Consider the following 21781-nt stretch of genomic DNA (forward strand, 5'->3'; position numbering starts at 1 on the left):
GAGTATCTGGTGAGGACAGGTCTAGTTCTAGTGTTTTAGTATTTTTAGCAATGAAGAGTTGCCTGAAGTGCATGAGAGTCTACAGAAATAGCTCATGCAAAGCCTTCTGTCGTCCTCAACTGGAGATAAAATGTTCAAAAAAATTGAAGTAAGTAAGATCAATCCATGGCTAAGCTGTCCATGGTAGATACATACTAAAACAAAAGATGAAGTCCTTTTAGGTTGTGGGGATCCATTTCTCATCCCCAGAGAATCCATTGTGAGCATTTACAGATCTCAGGAGACAACTTGATAAAGGCATGATATTCTCCTACAATAGTTAAGCTTAGCTTGGTTTAACACAGTTGCTATTATGTTTTACAATTTTCTGCATTTATATTGTTTAACTATAAGATGCAAATCAACAACCCCCCCCCATACTTGGGCTTATTTTAATTTTCTCTTGCTTAGATACTATCTCTGAACGTTGTGTGAAATGTCTTCAATGCTCTGCAGGGTTGTCATAAACTGAAAAGATTTTTTTTTTTTTAGTCTTACTGTGCATGCTCATGTCTCACTATGCCTGCATCCTTCTGGAGAGCTAAAGTTTTTGAGATGTGGATTCATCTAGGTTCAGGCATCTAAAATGTAGCGTTAGGTCTAAGCTGGTCAGCTAGATTCCTCTGGTGGTGAATGGAGTGGAGGAGAGGTGTGTATAGGGGCAAGTCTTCCATTCCTAAAATTGATCAAGATCAATTCCATCTTTCCTTTCAAATGCATGTTGCTGCTAATGTATTTTATTGTATTCAAGGGATCTCTTTATGCTCTCTGCATTTTTCTTTCTTCTTGTAGCTTGATAGTAACACATACTCTTTTCTCTTTCCAGGGTGACTGTTGGATCTGTATGGAGCTCATGTCTACCTCGTTTGATAAGTTTTACAAATATGTATATAGTGTATTAGATGATGTTATTCCAGAAGAAATCCTAGGCAAAATCACTTTAGCTGTGAGTATTTTTGTGCGTGTTTTTGAAGCTAATGTGAAAAATTCAGATCTCTTTCACACACTTGTGAGAAAGCTGGTTGATTTGTGTGCAGAACTGCTGCTGTTTTATTTCACCATGGTTTTAATGATCCTTGAGTATATTCTGACTTTCCCATAGTATATTGCATGATGGAAAAGCAGATCTCTGGGTCTGTAATCAGTTTATAAAGAGACCCCAGGACCAGGCTCCTTCTCTGTCATCTTGGACATCAGCACCGACAGCGTAGGCGCCAGCCCCCTCCTCAGGGATTGCTTCATGTGCACGGGTGGTGGCACCAGTGGAAGCTGGGCACAGGTTGTCTCATCCCAAGGAAGGTGCCTAAAACAGATGAGCTGCTTCCCCTTCCCTTGTTTGTAAAGGGAACAAGGGATACAAGCTCCTCTGTACGGGAGCTGTGTTCCCGTTTCGTGGTGCCTTTAGGTGGTGAAGTGAGATGAATCCCACACAAGTTATCTGAGTGCAGCCCTGCTATGTTGAGCCCACTGTCTCCCTTTAAGGAGCCCTGTAAAATTATCCTTGGCTGTGCCAAAATGAACTCTTCAATTGTCTAAATGCAAGGACAAGTTTTGGCCAAAGCAAACTTTTGGTTTTGGGCTGTGGAGGAAGCGGTGTTGAAAGGTATCCCAAAATCTCTGTCGTGCTGCTGCCCTAGGATCTGGCAGGTCCGTTGGCTTTCTGCAGGGGACTCTGGGCCACTGCAGTCCAGAGAAGCCTCTAGTAGCCTTGTGGAAAGACTCCCAAAAGGCTCTTTATAAAATGTTGAGCCTACCTGGATCTGCTGCCTCTTCTGACAGCTAACAGACTGCCTTGACAGCTCAGGCACTGCCACGTATTTAGATGATTATAGCCAAGACTGCAAATCCTATCAAAGGCAGCCAGTGGCTGTTCAGCAGCCCATGGGATGCATTGTCTTACCACCAACCAACCGAATCTGTTACCGGCCAAAGCAAGGCTTGAGGCATAGACAAGAGACGGCTGGGTAAGGTCTGTCTTTCCAGGGTAGTCTGCTTGGAGTTATATGTAATTCTGTGGAGGGAAGAAAAGGAGATCCTTTCTTTCTTCTAGGGTTTGCAGTGTGTTGGGGACACGCTGGCCCACATTTTGGCTCAGACAGACCTTACAAGGTGTTTACCCAATGAAGATAATTTGGGGAGAGACTTGAGATGATTTTTGAAGCCCTCAAAGGCAATTTCAGTACTTACCCTGTGCAGACATCATGCTGTGAAAGTGCACCAAAGCTTTAACTTCTAGCCAGGGAAATGAGCACCTCGGATGTTTCTGATCTGGGGGTGAGGGGTGGACTGAGTAAACTAAAATTTTCCATACCTGATCCATGACCCACAACAGATGTGGGCATGTGAAGCCCAGCTGTGCTGTGCGGGAGGTCGTGGCCTGCTTGTTGAACACTGCTCTCCTTCCTTCATGTTGCACCTGAAGGCAGCCCAGCCCCAGCAGCTCCAGAGGGAGGTCCTCTGCACAGACTGGCTTTAGGAACTGAGACAGGTTCTGACTAGATCTTGTGGTCTGAGATTTGTTTCTGTCCACCTTTCTCTAGAAAACAAATGAGGAACGGCATTTAATAACTCTGGTATGAGAATACTGGCCCTGAGTACCTTAGACCTTGAGGGCCTTCAGGTCCAGTAGGTCTACATGCACGCTGCCCTGGTAGCCTCATCATGTGCAGGTGGGGTACGTGCTGCAGCTCACAGCTTGGTGTGCTTCGCCAACCACCCTTCATTTCATGTCGGAGCTCTTTTACCCTGGGTTGAAGAGCTGTTAGCTTCTGCTTCACCTGCCTGAGGGTGGGGGTAGAAGCTTCTGGCAAGGTCAACTGGGATTTAAACCAACATTCAGCCACTAAGTCCAGCAGGCTTTCTTTTGCTGAAGCTCAGGTCCAAGGAGGTCATGTGGTCTCATTCCACTATGGGCCTGCCTAAAAATCAGTTGGTGCTTTGCTGCTGCCGGAGCAGCAACCTGCAGTGGAGGAGCAAGGTGGGCAGCAAGGAGGAGACAGCACTTCAGCTGCCCCAGAGCCTGCCAGAGCTTTTAACTACCTAAACACTTGAACACAGGGTTGTGTGAGCAGCAAGGTCCAGTCTTTTAGGAGTTGTTCCTTGGTGCTAGACTTCATCCTTACAGTCGCACAGCTTCAGAGTGCTTTGCAGCGCAACACAAACACCCTCTTACCATCATCTTCAAGGCAATCTCTTGGACACTGGTTTCAACGATCTTTTCAGTAGAAGTGAAATGAATTAAAATGGTGAACTTTCAGGGTTTTTTCTGAAATCAGACTCCGTAAGTGTCTCTTCCCTTTAATGGTGAATGGTTAAATCGCCTCTGCTGCTGCTCAGCCAGTGGAATGGGAGCAGTCGTTGCCTACTGAAAAAGTACAGTATGGGGCTTGAAATTAACATCAGAAATTGCTTGACTTCACTTCTCGGTCCTCTCTCCCAGAGTGTGATCTTTCCAGGTTACAACAAGTGGTATGTATTTACTTAAGCACATACCCTCTCTTATATCTCTTTCTGTTTGCAAGAAAGATTGGGAGAAAAATGCTCTTGTTACATAGCGTATTCCAGCATTGATATCTTAACATACTAAATGGTTTTTTTCCTCCCTTCTTGGAGATCCAAAAGTTTAATAATCACAACAATCTTACAACATTTGCTTATTTTTCATCTGTTTTTCTTTCCTAGACTGTGAAAGCACTAAACCACTTAAAAGAAAACTTGAAAATCATTCACAGAGGTGAGTTCATGTCTTTTCTTCATGTCTACAAAAATGATTGCAAGGATTTTAAGTGGCCTTTGCTTCAGGTCAAAGTGTAATTAGCATGTGTACTACCGTGAGTGTGAGTACAGGTTTTGCACAAGTGTGTCTCCAGTGGCTGTTTCATTGCTTCTTCATTCAGTGGTTTTCGATAAAAGCATGACTTCAAGGTGGTTGGGTGTCTGGTTCTGCCTCTGGGCACGTGGCATCTTTGGGGCTGGCTCCATCTGCTCAGGATCCTCAGCGGTGGTGAGCACATCCACTTGCCACCTGTCCGCCCCATGCCGAGGGGCCACGGCGATGGTGCCGCGCTGTCGGTGTCACTTCTCTGCAGCTGCTGTTCCTGAAATTGAAATTCCAGTCGTTGAGTTACCAGTTTAAATTTCTTTCCCTTGCAGACATCAAACCTTCCAATATTCTTCTGGACAGAAATGGAAATATTAAACTCTGTGACTTTGGCATTAGCGGACAGCTTGTGGACTCCATTGCCAAAACGCGGGATGCAGGGTGCCGGCCGTACATGGCGGTGAGTGGGGATGAGCACGCAGCAGGGAGCTGGCGTGCCCATGGGCTGTGCAGGACCTCACCTTCCCTCTGCAGACCTGCTCAGCGTGGCCGTGCCTGTCTTCTGGCTGAAGTGTCAGCCTGTTTCCCATGGGATGAGCACCCCTTCCCAGATGAAACCAAGCTCTGGATCGAGTGCTGCTGCTGCTGCAGCACCAGCAAAGGTGTCCAGGCTGTGGCAAAGTGACCAAATTACCTTTTTTTTTAATCTGGGTTCCTCTGCTGGTGCTGGAGCAGAGCTTCTCTGTGCCTTCCAGCAGCACCTGCTCACACTCCAAGACAAACAGTGAATTTGGGGAAGCAGTGCCATCTGGGTGTGGGGTTTTCTTGGTCTGCAAGAAATCCATTTGCCATGGTAAGATTATGTCACAGGAGTTACTGCTGAGCAGAATTATAGTCATTTTGCAAACCACTTTAATTCCAAAGCATGCCATAACTTAATTCCAGGAGAATGTGGTTCTGGAGAGCAGTGGTAGCAGAGCAGCTGTGTGGCCATGGCTGGGGCTGAGCCCTGGCTCCGGGGAGTCGGTCCTGGTTGGTTGTTTCCCTCCCTCTCCCAGGGAGAAAAGTTGTGATGGTGATTTTCGAAGTTGTCTGAGGGTTTTAAACGCTTCTGTGCATCGGGCTGCTTTGAAAAGCATCTCTTGGTTTCACGTAAGCTGAGGGCGTCTGCACGGGGAGCTGTGTGTCTGCTGCTGTCAATGTAACTTTAATTTCAGTGGCTGTGTTTAACTCTCATTACTTACCTTATGGCTTTATATACTAAAAATACTGGGTTTTGAACTCTCTTATCTACCACCAAGGAAACAAAAAAGGAAAATCTCTCTCTTAAAGGTACAGTGCCCATCTGGTCTAGGTAACAGCTCTCGTGTGGCTTTTATCTGACTGTGGTGTCCAAGGCAAAACCTGTCTGCCCCAATCCTGATCTGTGCAAGCACAGAGTCTGAGTTTTGGAGCATTTGACCTTTTCAGTTCACTGTCCTCGTAGCAGAGCTAGTTACTTCATCGAGCTGGAAAGAAGAGTATGGATGAGATCTGCGTGGTGCAGCAAAGTGTGTGCAAGCCCCCAAGTCACGTAACATAGTGAAATGGGACGGCGTAGTTCGTTTAAATACCTTGTGAGGCTGAAGAGAGGGCAGAGGCATGTCTCCGGTCTGAGTGCTTTTGGCAAGTGCACGGAGCTCCCCGCAGGGACGAGGGTTGGTCAGAGCTGCCCAGTTTGCTGTGTTAGTGGGGCATGGGGGGCTGAGGGCAGCAGCAAAGAGCGGTGCCCCGGGAGGACATTTCTGCGCAGGAGCCAGTGCAGTCTGAGCTGGCGTGACCCGAGGCTGGGTGTTTGCGTCTCAGACTGCGGGCACTTCTGACAGCATTGCTCTGTGGAGTTGGGGTGGTTGTTAACTTTTCCCAATCCTCCGAGGTGTATGTTAGGTTTGTAAATAGGTCTCTTGAAAAATTGCTCACTCCTTTCCCCCTCCCAAGTTCAGGGGGCTATAATTACAGGAATTAACGTTCCCACTTTTTCTTAAAACTGTGGGTAGATGGTTAGCTCTGCATAGGCTGTTGGTTTAGTTACGACGTGATGGTTACTGGCATGTCTGTAAATAGCTGCGCTGCTTCATTTCCTCTGGGACTTGAGTCAGTGGGCACTTGCAAACGCCCCTTGTCTTTTCTCCCTGCCCGTGGATATCCACTCTGCTCTTTGTTGCACAGCTCCATCACCAGCTCCAGACTCCATTGGATTTTTAAGTTGAGTGAAAACATTTCAATTCAGTTTGCGATTTTAAGAGCCTTGGCACAGTATACAGTTTGTGGGGTGAGCCAGCAGCTGGCAAATCTTGTGGGAGACGGCTGGCCCTTCTGCTGTCCGGACTCAGTGAGTCCTCTCCAAGTACATAAGCATTTCCACGTACTGAGAAGCTTCAGAAATGGGGAGATGTCCCCAGCATGTGGGCACATCTGCCAGCTCTTTCTCCAAGCCAGCAGAGGCTGATGGCTGTAGCGATGCTGTGATCAAACCTGAATATAGCTGGGAGGGAGTAAGGCCAGTCACACCCCTTTCCAAAGGAAAAGATTTTTTTTTTTAGGTGCAAAATAGGTGACTGTTTTTTGCAAAATAATGTGACTATGTTCCGCCAGGGTGGGTCTGATAAGGGCTGCTGGATGATGCTCCCTGACGATGAGAGAGTGTTGCTCTGCAAGGCCTGCTTGGCTCATGGCACTTGCAGTAATTCCTGTAGCGTGAGCACTTGCCCACCAAAGGAACCTGGTAACACCATGTTTACTGGAGCTGGGTCCCCAAGTAGCCGTTGATAACAATAACATTGGATATTGGCCAGTTTGACTGCCAGCAGTCGGATGAGGCAGCAGCAGCCACGTCCAGCTGCTAAGCAAGTGCTGTGTGATTTAACCAAAATTGTTAGAGCTGTCACAGAAGGCAGTGTATCAGCCTTGGAGCTGCCAGTGCTGGAGAAGTTTTTTGCTTTTGGCTTTGCATTCCTCTGCCGTCATATTGCAGTAAAGGCAGACATGTTGGTGCCTTGTGTTCTCTGAAAGAAAGAAGGGAAAGATGGAGTCCGCGTGCTGCCCCAGCAGCCCCTGCCCCCAGAGAGCCCTCCCGAGACCTGCGCCGATGTTCTGGGTCTGCTCTAGGTGAGGTTCCCAAACGTGCTCGCAGCAGCCTTAACCCAGCAGCGGGGTGAGATTGCTCCCGGCCAGTCCCTGCTCCTCCCTGCCTGCTGCTCCCTGGCGATCCCTGCGTTGCCTCCCGCTGCGGCTGCTGCTGATTTGGGTGGGAGGAGAGGCTCTGTGTGCCACGCTGAGGCTGGTGGTCTTTGTGGCATTACTGCTTTTTGCCTTCTCAATGCTCAAGTGAACGCAGCTTCTGTGTCAGGGAGGAGGGGCAAGACTGGAAGTGCCTGGTTTAGGTAGTGGAGGACCCAGCCAGCGTGAGGATGGACATCCTGCCCTGCCTTGCTCCTTTGGGACCTCTCCAGGGGCAGCGTTTGATGGTGTTACACGCATCCTTGGGTCCTTTTCCCAGGTCGCCTGGGAGCTGCCCGCTGCAAGCTGCGGCTGTGCCCGAGTGCCAGTGCCCTGTGCGGCTTTGCCTCCCCTCCCCTCGGCTGCCCGCTGGGCTTTCGCGGAAGAGTTGTCGAGATGGGGGCGTGGGCAAGGGGATGCGCAGTGCTGCGGGTGCAGAGCAGCCTTCTTGGTGCTGGTGCACGACCCGTGTCCCAGCAAACACAGTTCTTCTTGGCCCTGCCGGTGTGTGAGCAAAGGGCCAGCGCAGAGCCCGCCGCTGCAGTGCTGCATTGGTGGCTGGGGCCAGCTGGAGGCTGCGTCCCCGTGCTCGGGTGGCTCGTGCAGAGTTCAGGCCATGCAGGAAAAGGAGAAATTCCCAAGGCAGGTGACAGTGACGGCTCTGAGCCCTGCTCCCCCGGCCTCCCTGCGCCCACAGAGGGGGAGGCTGCAGTGGTGTGGGAGCTCTGACTCCTTTACCCAAGCAGAGCTGCAGCAGGAGCTTCTGTTTCAGCTTCGCATTCCTGACCTGATGCACAAGTTTTTATCAGGCTCAGTCATTCATTTATCTGAACATGCAGGCTGTTGGTTTGAATTCATGCAGCTAAAATCTTGGATGCTCTTGAATATTGCTGTGTTGGATGTGTGTCATGTCCGTGTTCCCCCCCCGAAACTCGGCACTAAATCATAATTTTTATGACTGAGAAAACAAATTTGGGTGGAGACTGGGAGACATGTGGCACTGTCCCTCTGCTGCCCGCGGCGTAGCGAATGCCCAGGGAGGTGCCTGGGCCGTGAGCGCAGCCCTCCCCGCTCACGTGCTGCTGCTGTCACCCGCATGCTTCAGGGGTTTCAGCTGAGAACATAACCTCTGCTTACTCATTCACTGGCTAAAATCGTCCGTGAGGTTTGCCCAGCGTGGGGCTTCTCCTGTCCAGACCTGGCTCCTGACATCACATGGCGCAGAGCCCGTGCCGAGCAGCTCCGCTGCAGGGCTGAGCTCCTGTCTGTGCGTCGGCACTTCCACCCCCGTCCTGCCAGGGACGCGGTGGGAAGGGGTTTTCCTCCTCGCCCGTGTAGACGCTCATCTGCACAGACAGTTCGTATAAACCTGGGGAAACGTGTCAGCAGCCACCTATGTAAGCAGACTGCTCACCCACAGGTATTGCGGGCAGGACGTGAGTTTTGTGGAGGAAAATATTAAAAGGAAAAAAAAATTGTTTTGGCTGATTGCGTTTACATGGGAAGTGCCTAAAAGTCGGGTTTGGGAGATAGTTGCCCTCGAGAGGCATTGGAGGTTCAGATGGAAACAGCAGGCAGCTCCTTGTTTGCTGTGGGTTTGCTCGGCACAGGGCATGGCTGGCTGGTAGCCCCCACTGCAGTGATGAGCTACAAGAATGCTAACTGGAAGCTACAAATAGCAGAATGTGATCATCAGGGCAGTGAAGATGCCGAGAGGGGTGGGCAAGGCTCCTCACAGCAGGCTCAGGTGTGGGAGAGGGAGCGAAGGGTTGTGCAGGCGCCAGGCCGGCGGCTGTCAGCCTCCCTGAGACTCCTCGGCTCTCACCGCCTGCATGGGTGAGCCTGGGGGGATTCTGCTGCAGGGCGACGCTCCACCGCTGTGCCGGGCCTTTTCCTACCAAGCATGGGAGCACCCTTGTGTGCCCTCCACATGCTCGACGCAGGCTGCGGGGCTGCTGGAGCTGCTCAGCAGCACCAGCCTCCCCCAGCAGCTACGCTGGCACCGTCATCTGGATGCGACCGAGTCTGGCCTCCTCCTCCTCCTCCATCCTGCTGCTGCAGTGTGACCCTTGGCGGTGGAGCAGGCAGGGCACAAGGGCCATGGCAGGAGCAGGCTACACCGTCTTGTTCAGGACCAGACTCAAGCATTCATAGAGTGCAAAAGCTCCTATTTCCCATAATATGAGAAGGATCGGGGTCAGGACTGGACCTGGGGGTGAGGGCTGTGCTTTGCAGGTGCAAAATTCCATGGGTGTTCATGCCAGAAGGACAGCCGATTGAATGGATCCAGAGAAACCTCCTGATCCTGTGCTCTGACCAAGAGCTTCTGGTTGAATGGAAGAGATCTTTAAGAAAGAGAAACCGGATGTTAAGGCTCAAACTGCTAGTGACTGCAGCCTGGCCCTATATGAGCTGCCACACGATAACTCACCTTTGCTGACGACCATCTGCATTTTCTTATGTTTGATTTCTGGTTAGGATGTGTGTAACTTCTTCTGTAGATACCCTCTCTTGGTTCCCTTTTCATGCTGCATCATGGAGTCCTCTATGATCAGAAGTCATCCCATTGCACTGTGTCCTGCGGGACTCTTTTCAGTATGTGTTTGAAAGCTTGCCTGTTGGTTAGGCGTTAAGGCTGTGGACAAATAACTTGGGCTTCCTGCAATTCAGTCTTTTGTAACTAACTACTTCAAGGACTTCTAGAGCATCCCCACCAAAATTGCAGGCCATCAGTGAAGTTCTGTGAAGAAGTTACTTAACGGAGCTGGAACGATACCTTACAGCCCTCCAAAACTGCTGCCTCTCCAGAGCTTGGTCCTGTTAATCTAATACAGTCCTTGGAAGCAGTGGTGGGGATGGCATTGAGGGGATGTGTCAAGCTCCGGGGTACTGGGGGGTGACCTTCCAAAATGATGCCAGATGGAGAAGACCTCCAAAGTCCTGTGTTAAAGGTGCCTCTTCAACTGCTCTAGAATCTACCATAGTGCCCATGAAGTTGTCCTGGTCATTAATTATGCTCCTAGCACCCCATCTTTTTAATGCGAGTAAGTCTTGTTTTGATGGATGGCTGTAGGCTCTTTTTTCTACTTCGTTTGTAGAATTAAAGAGTCCTTTACTTGACACAGCCTTTTTCTCCAGTAGGGAGTTTCTGACTCTGATGTAGTCACTTCTTAAGCTTTTCTTTGAGGAAAGTAGCGACTGAGCAGCTTATGCTCTTAAGGCAGATTGGATTGTATATTATGACTATACTATAAACCCCCCATTTTTTTACCATCCTTTTGCAAATGTAGACCTTGAAATTGAGCAAACTTGCACTGTTTGTCTCGCCTATGGAGTATATAATAAGAGTGGCAGTTCCTAGCGCCTTGCCCCAGCTACACACCTTTAATCATGATGCTCCTCTGGGATTTCCTGCTCTCCTGTCTTTTTCTAGGAGCTTGTCTATCACCCCTGAGTGCTGCTTTTTCTGTGTCTGGTTGAGTGAGCATCCAGTCAGAGCCCAGCTTACCAAACATTCAAATCCCACTAGTTCTTCAGGAGCCCTTATTTATCACACTAGCAATATTTTTGTACTATGCAGAATTTAGCAGTGCTATTTTAATATTTTCTTGGATATTATTAGTGGTAGGCCAAGGAAGGTCACCTTTGAAGTCCCATTATAAATCCTGTCTTCCCCACTCAATAACTGCACCCTTTTAACAACAGTTACCCTCTGAACTCTTATCAGTGAAGCCATTTACTAATGCAGGTTATTGATGCTCGATTTAGTTGCAGTCCAGACAGTGCAGTGCGCTAGTCCAAGTTTATTACAGCCACACATTTACCTTTTTTAACAGAACAAATAAGGTCATTGAGAATATGCTGTGCCAAGCCCAATGGGAACTCGTTGCCTTCATTAATGTTCCTGCCAATCTGGTCCCCCGTCCACCAGTCCTTTGCTTTCCTGCAGTCTCCCTGCTGTTGAGATCAAGGAATTCAAACGCTGTTGGGAAAGCCAGCTGGGAGGGGATGGTCACCCCATGCGAACGGAAACCAGCGTCTCCACCTGGAAAATGCTGCTGGAGAAGTTTTTAAATGAAGCATTCTCTCAGAGTAAATATGTAAAGGAAATAGGAGGGGAGGAAAGGCCATTCTCTAGAAACATGATCTCTGCTGATAATCTCCGTGCAGCCGCGGGCTTCGTGGCTGACCAGGGGGAGGGGCAGGAAATCAAAGAACAGAGAGGAATTTGGAAGGAATGTCTGAACTCAAGAGTCTAAGCAGGGCTGAATATTTTGGTTGGAGTATTTTTTGACAATACTGCTCTTACCTCCTACGTAGGTGTAGAAGTGCACGCACAGACGGTGTTACTGCCGCTGTCCTAGTGGTGGTGGACTGAGGAGAGGGGGAAGTGACAGGTCCACCTAGCCAGCAAAGACGGACGAGCTCGTGTTCTCCGCTTCCCTGGCAGCTCTTCCAGCCATCATGCTGTGTGTCCTCTGCTCTGCTGCGTCACACCGTGGCCAAGGAGCCGTGTCTCCTCCTGCAGCCAGGGTAGGCTACTGCACAGGGCGCTGAACACACTCTGTAGCGATCGGTGCTACGATACAGGCCCGGAGAAGACAAAGCGTTAATAGCTTTCATCTGTCAGCTAGTACTGGAGAGGAGGGGTATAACCTTAGAAGAGACTTCACCCAGCACGGTGTGACTGTGATGCCTCGCTTGCTCGTGTGAATGACTCGCATCTGTGCTCTTAGACTGAGGCTTTTGCAGCACTGAGATCACCTTCTGTGAGCTCCTACGTGCCCAGGAGGAGATCCAGAAAGCTTAGTAGGCTTCACTGCACATAAAAATTGAGATCCACATGTAATTAGACATCTCACCGCTTTAGCAGCCAGTAGAAGAATTTGGTGTCACCAAAGGGAGATTGCTGTTATCTAAGGGAGATTGGTCTCACCTAAGGGAAAGCCTCCAAAACTTCCCGTAGAGCAGAGCAGTAACAGCATCCAGGAGGAGTGGAGGGATGTTCGCACCTCTTTGGAGCTCCAGCACCTGCTGTAGGGCTGCATCATGGGCACCAAGGCCTGCTCGAGAACCAGCACGGTGAGTCCCCCTCCGGACAGTTGCCTCACAATGCAGGACAGACTCTTTTCTGAGAGATGGTGGTCATGTCCACAGGGCAGGTGGTGAGCACCTCCTGAGGAGGTTAGCGTCAGGCTCTTCCTCAGCCTCACTGGGTCTGCACTGCCAGGCCAGCCCTGTAGAGAGTCAGGAAAGGGGCTCGCAGGAATGAAACGTTTGGAGGACTCCACAAGCAGGTGAGAGGGAGCTGCACGCAGCATCCTCGCGCTCTGGAGGAGGAGACAGGGAAACAGGTCCGAGAGCCCAGCAAGTCCGTAGCTCCTTGCCAGCCCTGCTTTGTGCCCATCGCTTGCATCCCAGCCTGGGCAGGGCTGTGACGCCAATGCTGGCTATCGCTCCACGCTCCGGCTGAGCGTGCGAGAGGCCGGCGCAGAGGAGAGCGCTGAAGGAAGAACAACTTGCTTTTCACTGTAGGAATATTCTTGAGAAATACAGCAATGCAAAAAGTGAGTGACAACATTTTCCTTTACTGAACAGCAGAAGCATTTCCCAAACTACTTATTTATGGTTCTAAAGATGGTTTCCGTCTCTGTTGCACAACCCTGCAGGCAGCAGCTCAGGGATGTTGCTCCCCTCCTTGCTGTGGCTTCGGTTTGGAGTTGGTCCCGAGAGCTGAGTCACTTGGGCACCGACAGATGCTTCTCTCTGCAAACGCTTGCAGGGCACTGCTGTCTAAACAAGAAAGCCACGGTAATGGGGTCACCACCGTGGGGGAGATGGCATTTTTGTCTTGAGCATCCCTGAATGGATGCACATGTGGTATTTTGGTTAACACAGCAGGAGAATTAGCATGCTGGGGAGCCACGGCTCTTGTGTGCAAGACTCGGATCCAGTTTGTGTCAGAGCAGTGAAGGTCTGTTAACTCTGGCTGCCCCGGTTCGTAGCTCACTGTGTGGTTTGCAGCTGAATTTGGTGTAGGTGACGCTGCAGCTCGCAGAGCCCTGCTTCCAGATGTGCAGTGCTTTACCTTGCTCCCACCATGGGCCAAAGCCAGGGAGGTCCCTGGGCTTCATTTCACATGTTTTTTTAGTGTGAGAAGAGAGTCTCCCATGGAGGCTGGCAGCTTCCATCTCGCATCTGTAAGTTCCTGTGGTTGGAGCAGAGGGAGAGTTTGTACCGTGTAGATTTTGTTCTGCTTTTTGTATTGCAAAAATTTAGCTCTTTCTGGTCATTCTTTACTCCTGGTAACCTTTTATTTTCTTTTAGTTTAGGGATGCATTGGCCTACGTAGCAAATAAGAGTTTGTTATGTACATTTTAATGCCATGTAGGCAGTTTTGAATTTGCAGTGCATGTGGGATGAAATTCCCTGATGATATAACCAGTGAAAATCCGGATCTGAGCTTCAAGAATTGGCTTTTCCCAGAAATGCTACTTTGCTCTTTAGCAACACAAAACAGATGAAGATGACAGGGAGTTGTGTGTGCATCATCCTTGTGTCACACCCTGAATTGTGTGTGTTTGCTTAGCTGGGGATTAGGAGGAGAGGGAGGATCAGCACTGCCCACTTCTGCTTGTTTTTCAGTCAGGGCGCTGGTGCTTAGGTGGACACTGAAATGGAAAGCAGCCCTGCACCCTTTGATGTGTTCATACCCTGCCCCTCTGCACTGTCAGCACACCCAGTGGTGGGTCTCCATCTCTGCCATTTCCTTTCCTTGCTTGTGCTTGGCATTGGAAGGACACCTGGTATGAGCTGGGCTTTGTCTGCAGCCCTTGTTCTAGTTCCCCGGAATGTGACATGCTGACTCTTCCTTCGCTGGTGTTAATTGCTCCCATGTCATCTACATGGAAAATTCCCAGGATTCTTTCTGCTCTGTATTTAGATGGGATTTATTTTGGTCCATCCTGCTTTCCTTTTAACTGTGCCACCATGGTCTAGGGCCAAGTCCCCGTTGCTCCGTCTGCGCCCTGCTCGGTCGCGGTGGCATGCTGCCCCTGCGTGGGTGCTTTGGACGAGAAGCTCTGTCTTGCCAGTGCCACCTACCTCAGCAGTCGCTGTAACACACGGTTAGTACTTCACGCCCTGCCCAAAATACCTGCTCTCTATGCAGTCCCGTAATTCACTGTGCCGCATGGAAAGCGAGTCCTTCTGCAGCCTGTGAACTGCTCTACTGTGCTGCGGCACATCCCTGTGGATCTGCGGTGTAGGTGTTCCGGCGATGGCAAGGCCTAATTTTGGGTGGCCCTGTCCTGACTGATGCCCGCTGGCAGCCTCCAGACATCGTGATGTATCCGCAGCAGCATGCAGTGCTGGGCCACCAGCCACCATTCCTGCATGCCAGCATCGGTTGCATGGCGGCATGCCCCATGGTGGTGTGTGTGGAACTAAAGAGACAGTCACTTGTCATAGGGTGGTCCTTGTTCCTGCAAAGTGACTCTGATTTTCATGGTGGGAAGGTACATGCCAGCTGTGGCATCCATCTTCTATTGCCAAAATGCTTATGGCCTGGCATGGATAGCAGCCATGCCCCCTGAGAGCTGCCTTAGTGCAGGGCAGTGGTCCATAGTGGCCTGCAGCACAGGTGGCATTGGTAGCACTGTAGAACCATAGAACCTCAGAATGGTTTGGGTTGGAAAGGACCTTCAAAGATCATCTAGTCCAGCCCCTGCTGCTGCTCACTAGATCAGGTTGCTCAAAGCCCTGTCCACCCTGACCTTGATCACTTCCAATGATGGGACATCCATGACTTCCCTGGCCAACCTGTTCCAGTGTCTCACCACCCTCATCGTAAACAGTTTCTTCCTTATGTTCAATCGGAATCTACGCTCTTTTAAGTTTAAAAGCATCACCCCTTGTCCTGTCACTACAGGCCCTGGTAAAAAGTCTTTCTCTGTCTTTCTTATAAGCCTCCTTTATATATTGAAAGGCTGCAATAAGTCTCCCTGGAGCCTTCTCTTCTCCAGGCTGAACAAGCCCAACTCTTTCAGCCTTTCTTCACAGGAGAGTTTTTCCAGCCATTGGACCATTTTGGTGTCCCTCCTCTGGACTCACTTCGATGGGCCTGTGTCTTTCCTGTGCTGGGAACCACGGAGCTGGATGCAGTACTCCAGGTGGGGTCCCACGAGACCAGAGTAGAGGGGCAGAATCCCCTCCCTCAACCTGCTGGCTGCAATGTTGTTGTGCCCGAGGGACAGGGGAGGGATAGCTTGATGTGCTTCACGCTCACTCCTGCTGCTGGAACGAAGAAGGCAGGAGGAGCCTCCAGCATCTGGCAGGAGGGGTTGGAGGCAAGAAGAAGCAATGAGAGCTTTGCACAGAGGGAAGGCAGGACTGGTGTTGCAGGCCTGCAACCACAGCCGCATGGTACCGGGTGTGCTGCTGGGCTGCTGGGGTCCAGCTGTTCTGGGGCCTGAGACCTGGGAATGCTGGAGGGGCTGTGTGGGGGCCGTAGACAAACAGGGCTGTTGGGTAGAGGCAAGTCCATCATGCTGCCCGGGGCATTGAGACAGGGCAGGGTAGACACAGCATCACTCATAAGCGTGGCTGATGAGAGTCCCTGGAAACTTATTTTCAGCTTGTAACCTTCTGTACGAGGGGACAGAGGAGGTGCCTGCTGTACCACATCTAATGCCGATCTGTTGTTGATGCCATGTTCTTTTATCCACCTTCCTACTGCTGGCATTTTCCATTTGCTTTCTCATGACTGTATTGGGCTATTCACAGAAAGATATCACTAAGAGCATTTTGACTTTTTTTGTACCTATTAGGTGATGATATTCCATGCATTACTTCCAAGCAGAGGACAACTTTGATTTAGGAGTCTGAGGTCCTCTTCTTCTTCCTGAGCCTAAGTGTGAGCCAATGCTCCCTCCTTGAGACATCTTGATTCTTACTGAAATGTCCAGTAACGTCCTGAAACATCCAAGAGCATCCACATCCTGAATATTTGCTGCTTATCAAACCATCCTCCCCTCCACTAAGCAAGTAGCAGGGACTTGGAATACGTATTTTGCATTCGGATCCTCACCCCTCTTGCTGGTTTCACATGCTTTTCCCACTGTCTCAACTACAAAATTGTGGAGAAATTGTCATTACATTTCTGTTCCCCATATTTAAAGAAATGGGTGCTTATATTAGCTGTTAATTCCTTATCAGCTGATTTGGTAGTCTGTTGATATGGTCTACCAAATATTGAAAGGCTGAACTCATCTGGCAAAGGCAGGATGCTGGATTGTGAGCAGTTAGAAGCACGGGTTTACCTGCAGTATAAATGTGATTGGTTTTGACTGAGCTACAAGATTGGCATGTGAAGGACTGATAGTAGGTTTGAGAGAGCTGAATTTTATGAATTTTATTATTTTGCATGCCCTCCCACCACAATTACTGAAAAGTCCATCTGAATAATGAGAGGAATGACTAATCCATGAGCTTAAGATGAATGGAAACCATAACCAAAGGATAAGAAAGGAAAACAAAGGGCAGACCTAGGAGGATGGGAGAGGCAGCGTGGTCAGGGTACGGCCTTTGAAGCCAGCCTGTTTCGAAGCAGATACTGTAACTAGAAGTAAGGATGATAAAACACATCAGTGGCACTGGGAAGGCAATACACAATGTACTGAGGAGTAGTGGACACAAGGCTGTGAGAGGATCCACATGTAGAACCACTGAAGATTGGTGGAAACTTCTCCCTTCTCTATGTGGGTGGTGGCCTGGGCAAGTTTCCTTGTTGGAGAAGATCCTGGTGACTGAAGAAATGGGAGAGGTCTGGAAGCACAGCTGGGTCAGCCACGTGTAGGTGGTGGGCTGCAAAGAGGAGAGCTGTCAGCATGGCAGAGCAATCAGAAATACCATTGAGTGTTTGGGGTCTGGGAGGTATTGTGGGAACATGGTAGACTTCTCATGTGGTGGTGCACTGGAGGGTTGAGGTGGCCCTAAGAGACTGTTCGTTGCATGACACTCTTCAGCCAGTATCTGCCATGAAATTGTGTTAAAACGTAGCTTACAAAGCAAGTAGGGCTTTCATAGTATTTACTGTACCTGATAATTTAGCATTTTATTGCAATTCAGGTCTCTTTGTTACTGTTGTAGACAAAACTGAATGAGACCCTGTTTCTTTTGAGATTTTAATTATTATACTTTTAACAAAAGAAGGCAGAATTGAGGTTTCTCATAAAGATGACATGCAAAGCATGAAGATGTTCTGTGCTAGTTCACCTCTCTGGATAAGTCAAGTGAAAATGACCCATGACTAGCTCAATGTTGCTTTCTATGGAAAAATTTTGCATGTCTGAACATCTTAGTTCGCCTCAAGAGATGCCCAAAACCTTGTAAAGAAGAGTTGTTCTTAAAATGCGTTGTTTTAAATACCTTCTGAGGTTTAGCAACCAGCAGACAGTTGGGAAGAAGAGTTGATAGACACTCTTAAACCTCAGTTCCCCAGGCTGGTAGATGAGAAGATGTTAATTCCAGTCCTTAAAGAATCATAAAATCATACAGTCTTCAGGTTGGAAGGGACCTTTAAATGCCATCTAGCCCAACCCCCCTGCAGTGAGCAGGGACAACTTCAACCAGAGCAGGTTGCTCAGAGCCCTGTCCAACCTGACCTGGAATGTTTCTAGGGATGGGGCATCTACCACCTCTCTGGGCAACCTGGGTCAGAGTTTCACCACCCTCATGGTCAAAAATGTCTTCCTTAGATCTAGTCTAAATCTGCCCTCTTTCAGTTTAAAACCATCACCCCTTGTCCTAGCACTACAGGCCCTGCTAAAAAGTCTGTCCCCATCTTTCTTCTAAGCCCCTCTCGGCAATGGCAGCTGCAGTAAGGTCTCCCCGGAGCTTCTCTGCTCCAGGCTGAGCCCCCCCAGCTCTCCCAGCCTGTCCTCCCAGCAGAGCTGTTCCAGCCCTCGGAGCATTGCTGGGCCCTCCTCTGGCCCCGCTCCAAGAGGTCCATGTCTGTCCTGTGCCGAGGGCTCCAGAGCTGGACGCAGCACTGCAGGGGGGTCTCCCCAGAGCGGGGCAGAGGGGCAGAATCCGCTCCCTCGCCCTGCTGGCCCCGCGGCTTTGGGGGCAGCACAGGACATGGTTGGCTTCTGGGCTGTGAGTGCACACTGCCAGCTCCTGTCCAGCTTTTCATCCACCAGTACCCCCAAGTCTTTCTCCATGGGGCTGCTCTCCATCCCTTCATCCCCAGCCTGTACTGATACCAGGGTTTGCCCCAACCCAGGGGCAGGACCCTGTATTTGGCCTTGTTGAACGTCATGAGGTTCACATGTGGCCATTCCTCAAGCTTGTCCGTGTCCCTCTGGATGGCATCCCGACCCTCAGGCATGTCAACCAGGCCACTCAGCTTGGTGTCATCTGCAAACTTGCTGAGAGTGCACTCGATCCCACTGTCTATGTCACTGATGAAGATATTAAAGGGTTCTGGTCCCAACACAGACCCCCGAGGGACACCGCTTGTCACCAGTCTCCATCTGGACATTGAGCCATTGACCACTACCCTCTGGATGCGACCATCCAACCAATTCCTCATCCACCCAACAGTCCACCTATCACATCCCTATCTCTCCAATTTAGTGTGAAGGATGTTGGGGGGGGACCATGTCAAAGGCCTTAGAGAATTCCGGATAGACCACATCGGTAGCTCTTCCCTTGTCCACTGATGTGGTCACTCCATCACAGAAGGCCACTTGGTTGGTCAGGCAGGACTTGCCCTTGGTGAAGCCATCCTGGCTGTCTCCAATCACCTCCCTGCCCTCCATATGCCTTAGCATAGCTCCTAGGAGGATCTGTTCCATGATCTTCCCAGGCACAGAGGTGAGGCTGATGGGTCGGTAGTTCCCAGGGTCCTCCTTGCTTCCCTTTTTTAAAAGTGGGTGCGATGTTTCCCTTTTTCCAGTCTGCAGGGACTTCACCTGACTGCCAGGACTTTTCAGATATGATGGAGAGTAGCTTGGCAACTACAGCAGCTGATTCTCTCCGGACTCTGGGATGTGTCTCATCAGGTCCCATAGACTTGTGTATGCTCAGGTTCCTCAGGTGGTCACAAACCTGATCTTCTCTTACAGTGGGAGGGACTTTGCTCCTTCAGTCCCCATCTTGCAGTCCATCCCCTCAAGAGGTGTGGGAAGAGATACTGCCAGTGAAGACTGAGGCAAACAAGTCGTTGGGTACCTCAGCCTTCTGCTCATCTGTTATTACCGGTTTGACAGTCTTGCTCATCAAGGCGGGTTCGCTTTCTCTGACCTTCCTTTTCTGGCTGACATACCTGTCAGAAGCCTGCCTGATTATTCTTTGCATCGCTTGCCAAGTTCACCTCCAGCCGCACCTTGGCCTTCCTGACCCCATCCCTCCACAACTGGGCAGCATCCTTGTACTCATCCCAGGATCCCTGTCCCTGCTTCCCCTGCCTGTGCGTTTCCTTCTTGCCCTTTAGTTTGCCCAGCAGGTCTCCACTCAGCCATGCTGGTCTCTTACTTCCTTTCCTGATTTCTTATACTTGGGGATCGAGAGCTCTTGTGGTCTATGGAAAGTGTCCTTAATCTTCTGCCAGCTGTGTTCTGCTCCCTTCTCCCTGAGGGCAGCTTCCCAGGGAGTCCTATTGACTAACTCCTTGAAGAGCTGGAATTTTGCTTTTCTAAACTTCAGGTTCCTGACTTCACTCTTTGCCTGCCCCATATCCCTCAGGACTGCAAACTCCACCAGATCACTGCAGCCCAGGCTGCCTCCAGTCTTGATCTCACCAATATTAGGTCCCTTGCACTGGTGACCAACTGGTCCAGTATGGCATCTGCTTTAGTAGGGCTGTCTGTTACCTGACTTAGGAAGTTAAATAGGGAAGTTATGAGTCCCTAGGGACAACTGTACACTATGAAAACAGAGAAAGCAAGACTTTGTGTTAAAGAGAGCCCGAAGTTAAATAAATAGACAGTAATAATTATTGAAGCTGGTTGTACAAAAGGAAAAAAAAGAGGATTGGACTCTAATGAATTGCCATTACAGATCATCTTTTACTCTATACATCCATAAAATCAGTGTTTGATTCCTTAAGATTTTTCTCTGCTGGGGTTGGACATCTGCCTTAGCAATAAGTTTGCCTCTAGAGCTGTGCCAGGCTCTGCCTGGCAGGATGAACTTCGAGTTTTTTCTGAATTTTCAGATGCTTCTCATTCCTTCCTGCATGGCACAGTGTTTGACTGGTCCTTCTTCCTGTTTCAGCCTGAAAGGATAGATCCCAGCGCATCCAGGCAAGGCTATGATGTCCGCTCAGATGTCTGGAGCTTGGGAATTACATTGGTAAGTGAGTGGGGTTTAAACCCTCTGCTGCGCGGTACTTCCCTGGCGGGTAGCCTTGATGCGCTTTGCAGTATGATGGAGTTTGTTGGTGTCAAACATGTGCTTGAAGCAAAGCCCAGCTCCACTGCTGTGAAGCATTTGCGTGTTGTGATTGAAGTGGGCACCTCCTGGTCCAGAAACAACAGAAATCCCTTCAAGGCAGATGGCTCTCCTGAACCCCTGAGGATACATTTAGCTGCAGCTCTGATTTGCAGAGGAAGAGTTGTGAGCAGGGAAGAAGTGTTGGATCATAAATGAATTTTGTTTTCAAAATCTCAGATGAGGAGGGATGGTGAGTGTGGTGGTGCAGAACAAGAGCATCCAGCCTGTGTAAATAAGCCTCTCACAGCCCTGGCATCTGGTGTACTTTCGCTGTGCAGAAGACTTCAGTTAATTCTGGATCCCGGTTGCTTATTCCTCTCTGGCTTAACCACAGCACTACTGGGTGCACACATTGATGGATTGAAAAGATCTCTTCTTGAGGTAGTGAAGTAGAAGAGAAAGCAGAAGCAATAAGTATGAACCAGTAGCTTTTGTCTTCCCCACTGGTGTTTTAAAATGCTCATTTTCATTGTCCTGTGAGGAGCAGGGTGTTGGACTTGATGATCTTTGTGGGTCCCTTCCAACTTGAGATATTCTATGATTGTGTGATTCTCATTATCCATTTTCTCTAGTGGTTGTTAGGATGCTTGGGAAGGGACTGGAGGATTTTACTCTCCTATGTTTGAATACCTTAGTAAGACCATTGGTTGATTTTATAATCAGTGGAGGAGAAAACATTGTCAACATGAAAGCATGTCATAGCCAGGTGAAATCTGGATGTGCTCTTCTCTCAGCTGAGCTTCGTATAGGGAACGGGAAGAATAATCTCATTTTAGTCTTCCTTTTGGGGCATTTAGGGTCTTTGCAGACATTTTCTTACCCTGATTGAACTTACCTTGTGTAACCTGTCTGGTGCTGTTGCTGTCTTCTCTGCAGTATGAGCTGGCCACAGGGCGATTCCCCTACCCCAAGTGGAACAGTGTGTTTGACCAGTTGACACAAGTAGTGAAAGGAGACCCACCACAGCTGAGTAACTCAGAGGAAAGGGAGTTCTCCCCAAGTTTCATCAACTTTGTCAACTTGTGGTAAGTGTTTCTTACTGAAAGCACTTGGAGTTGGCTTGTTTTGTCATTGCTAGGTATTTGGGAAAGGTTGCATGCCAGGCACTTCGTAGCTTAGTTTCACATTCTTGCGCCAATGTGAGGGTGAGGACTTTTCACATTTCAC

The 21781-nt window shown here is 49.5% G+C and overlaps 1 protein-coding gene across 1 annotated transcript in view; it reads left to right on the forward strand.

Moving 5' to 3' along the window:
• The window catches only part of MAP2K4 (mitogen-activated protein kinase kinase 4), a gene marked incomplete at both ends in the record, with an annotated part of 102417 nt that overhangs the window by 74772 nt on the left and 5864 nt on the right, over positions 1-21781 (forward strand). Inside the window, 5 exons of the mRNA XM_082008029.1 lie at positions 866-985; positions 3721-3772; positions 4192-4319; positions 20396-20473; positions 21491-21639. Of these exons, the coding sequence (XP_081864155.1) occupies positions 866-985; positions 3721-3772; positions 4192-4319; positions 20396-20473; positions 21491-21639 (527 nt within the window). The remainder of the gene's footprint in view (positions 1-865; positions 986-3720; positions 3773-4191; positions 4320-20395; positions 20474-21490; positions 21640-21781) is intronic.

Source organism: Phaethon aethereus, assembly GCF_964289735.1.
Source record: "Phaethon aethereus genome assembly, chromosome: 18".
Lineage (NCBI taxonomy): Eukaryota > Metazoa > Chordata > Aves > Phaethontiformes > Phaethontidae > Phaethon > Phaethon aethereus.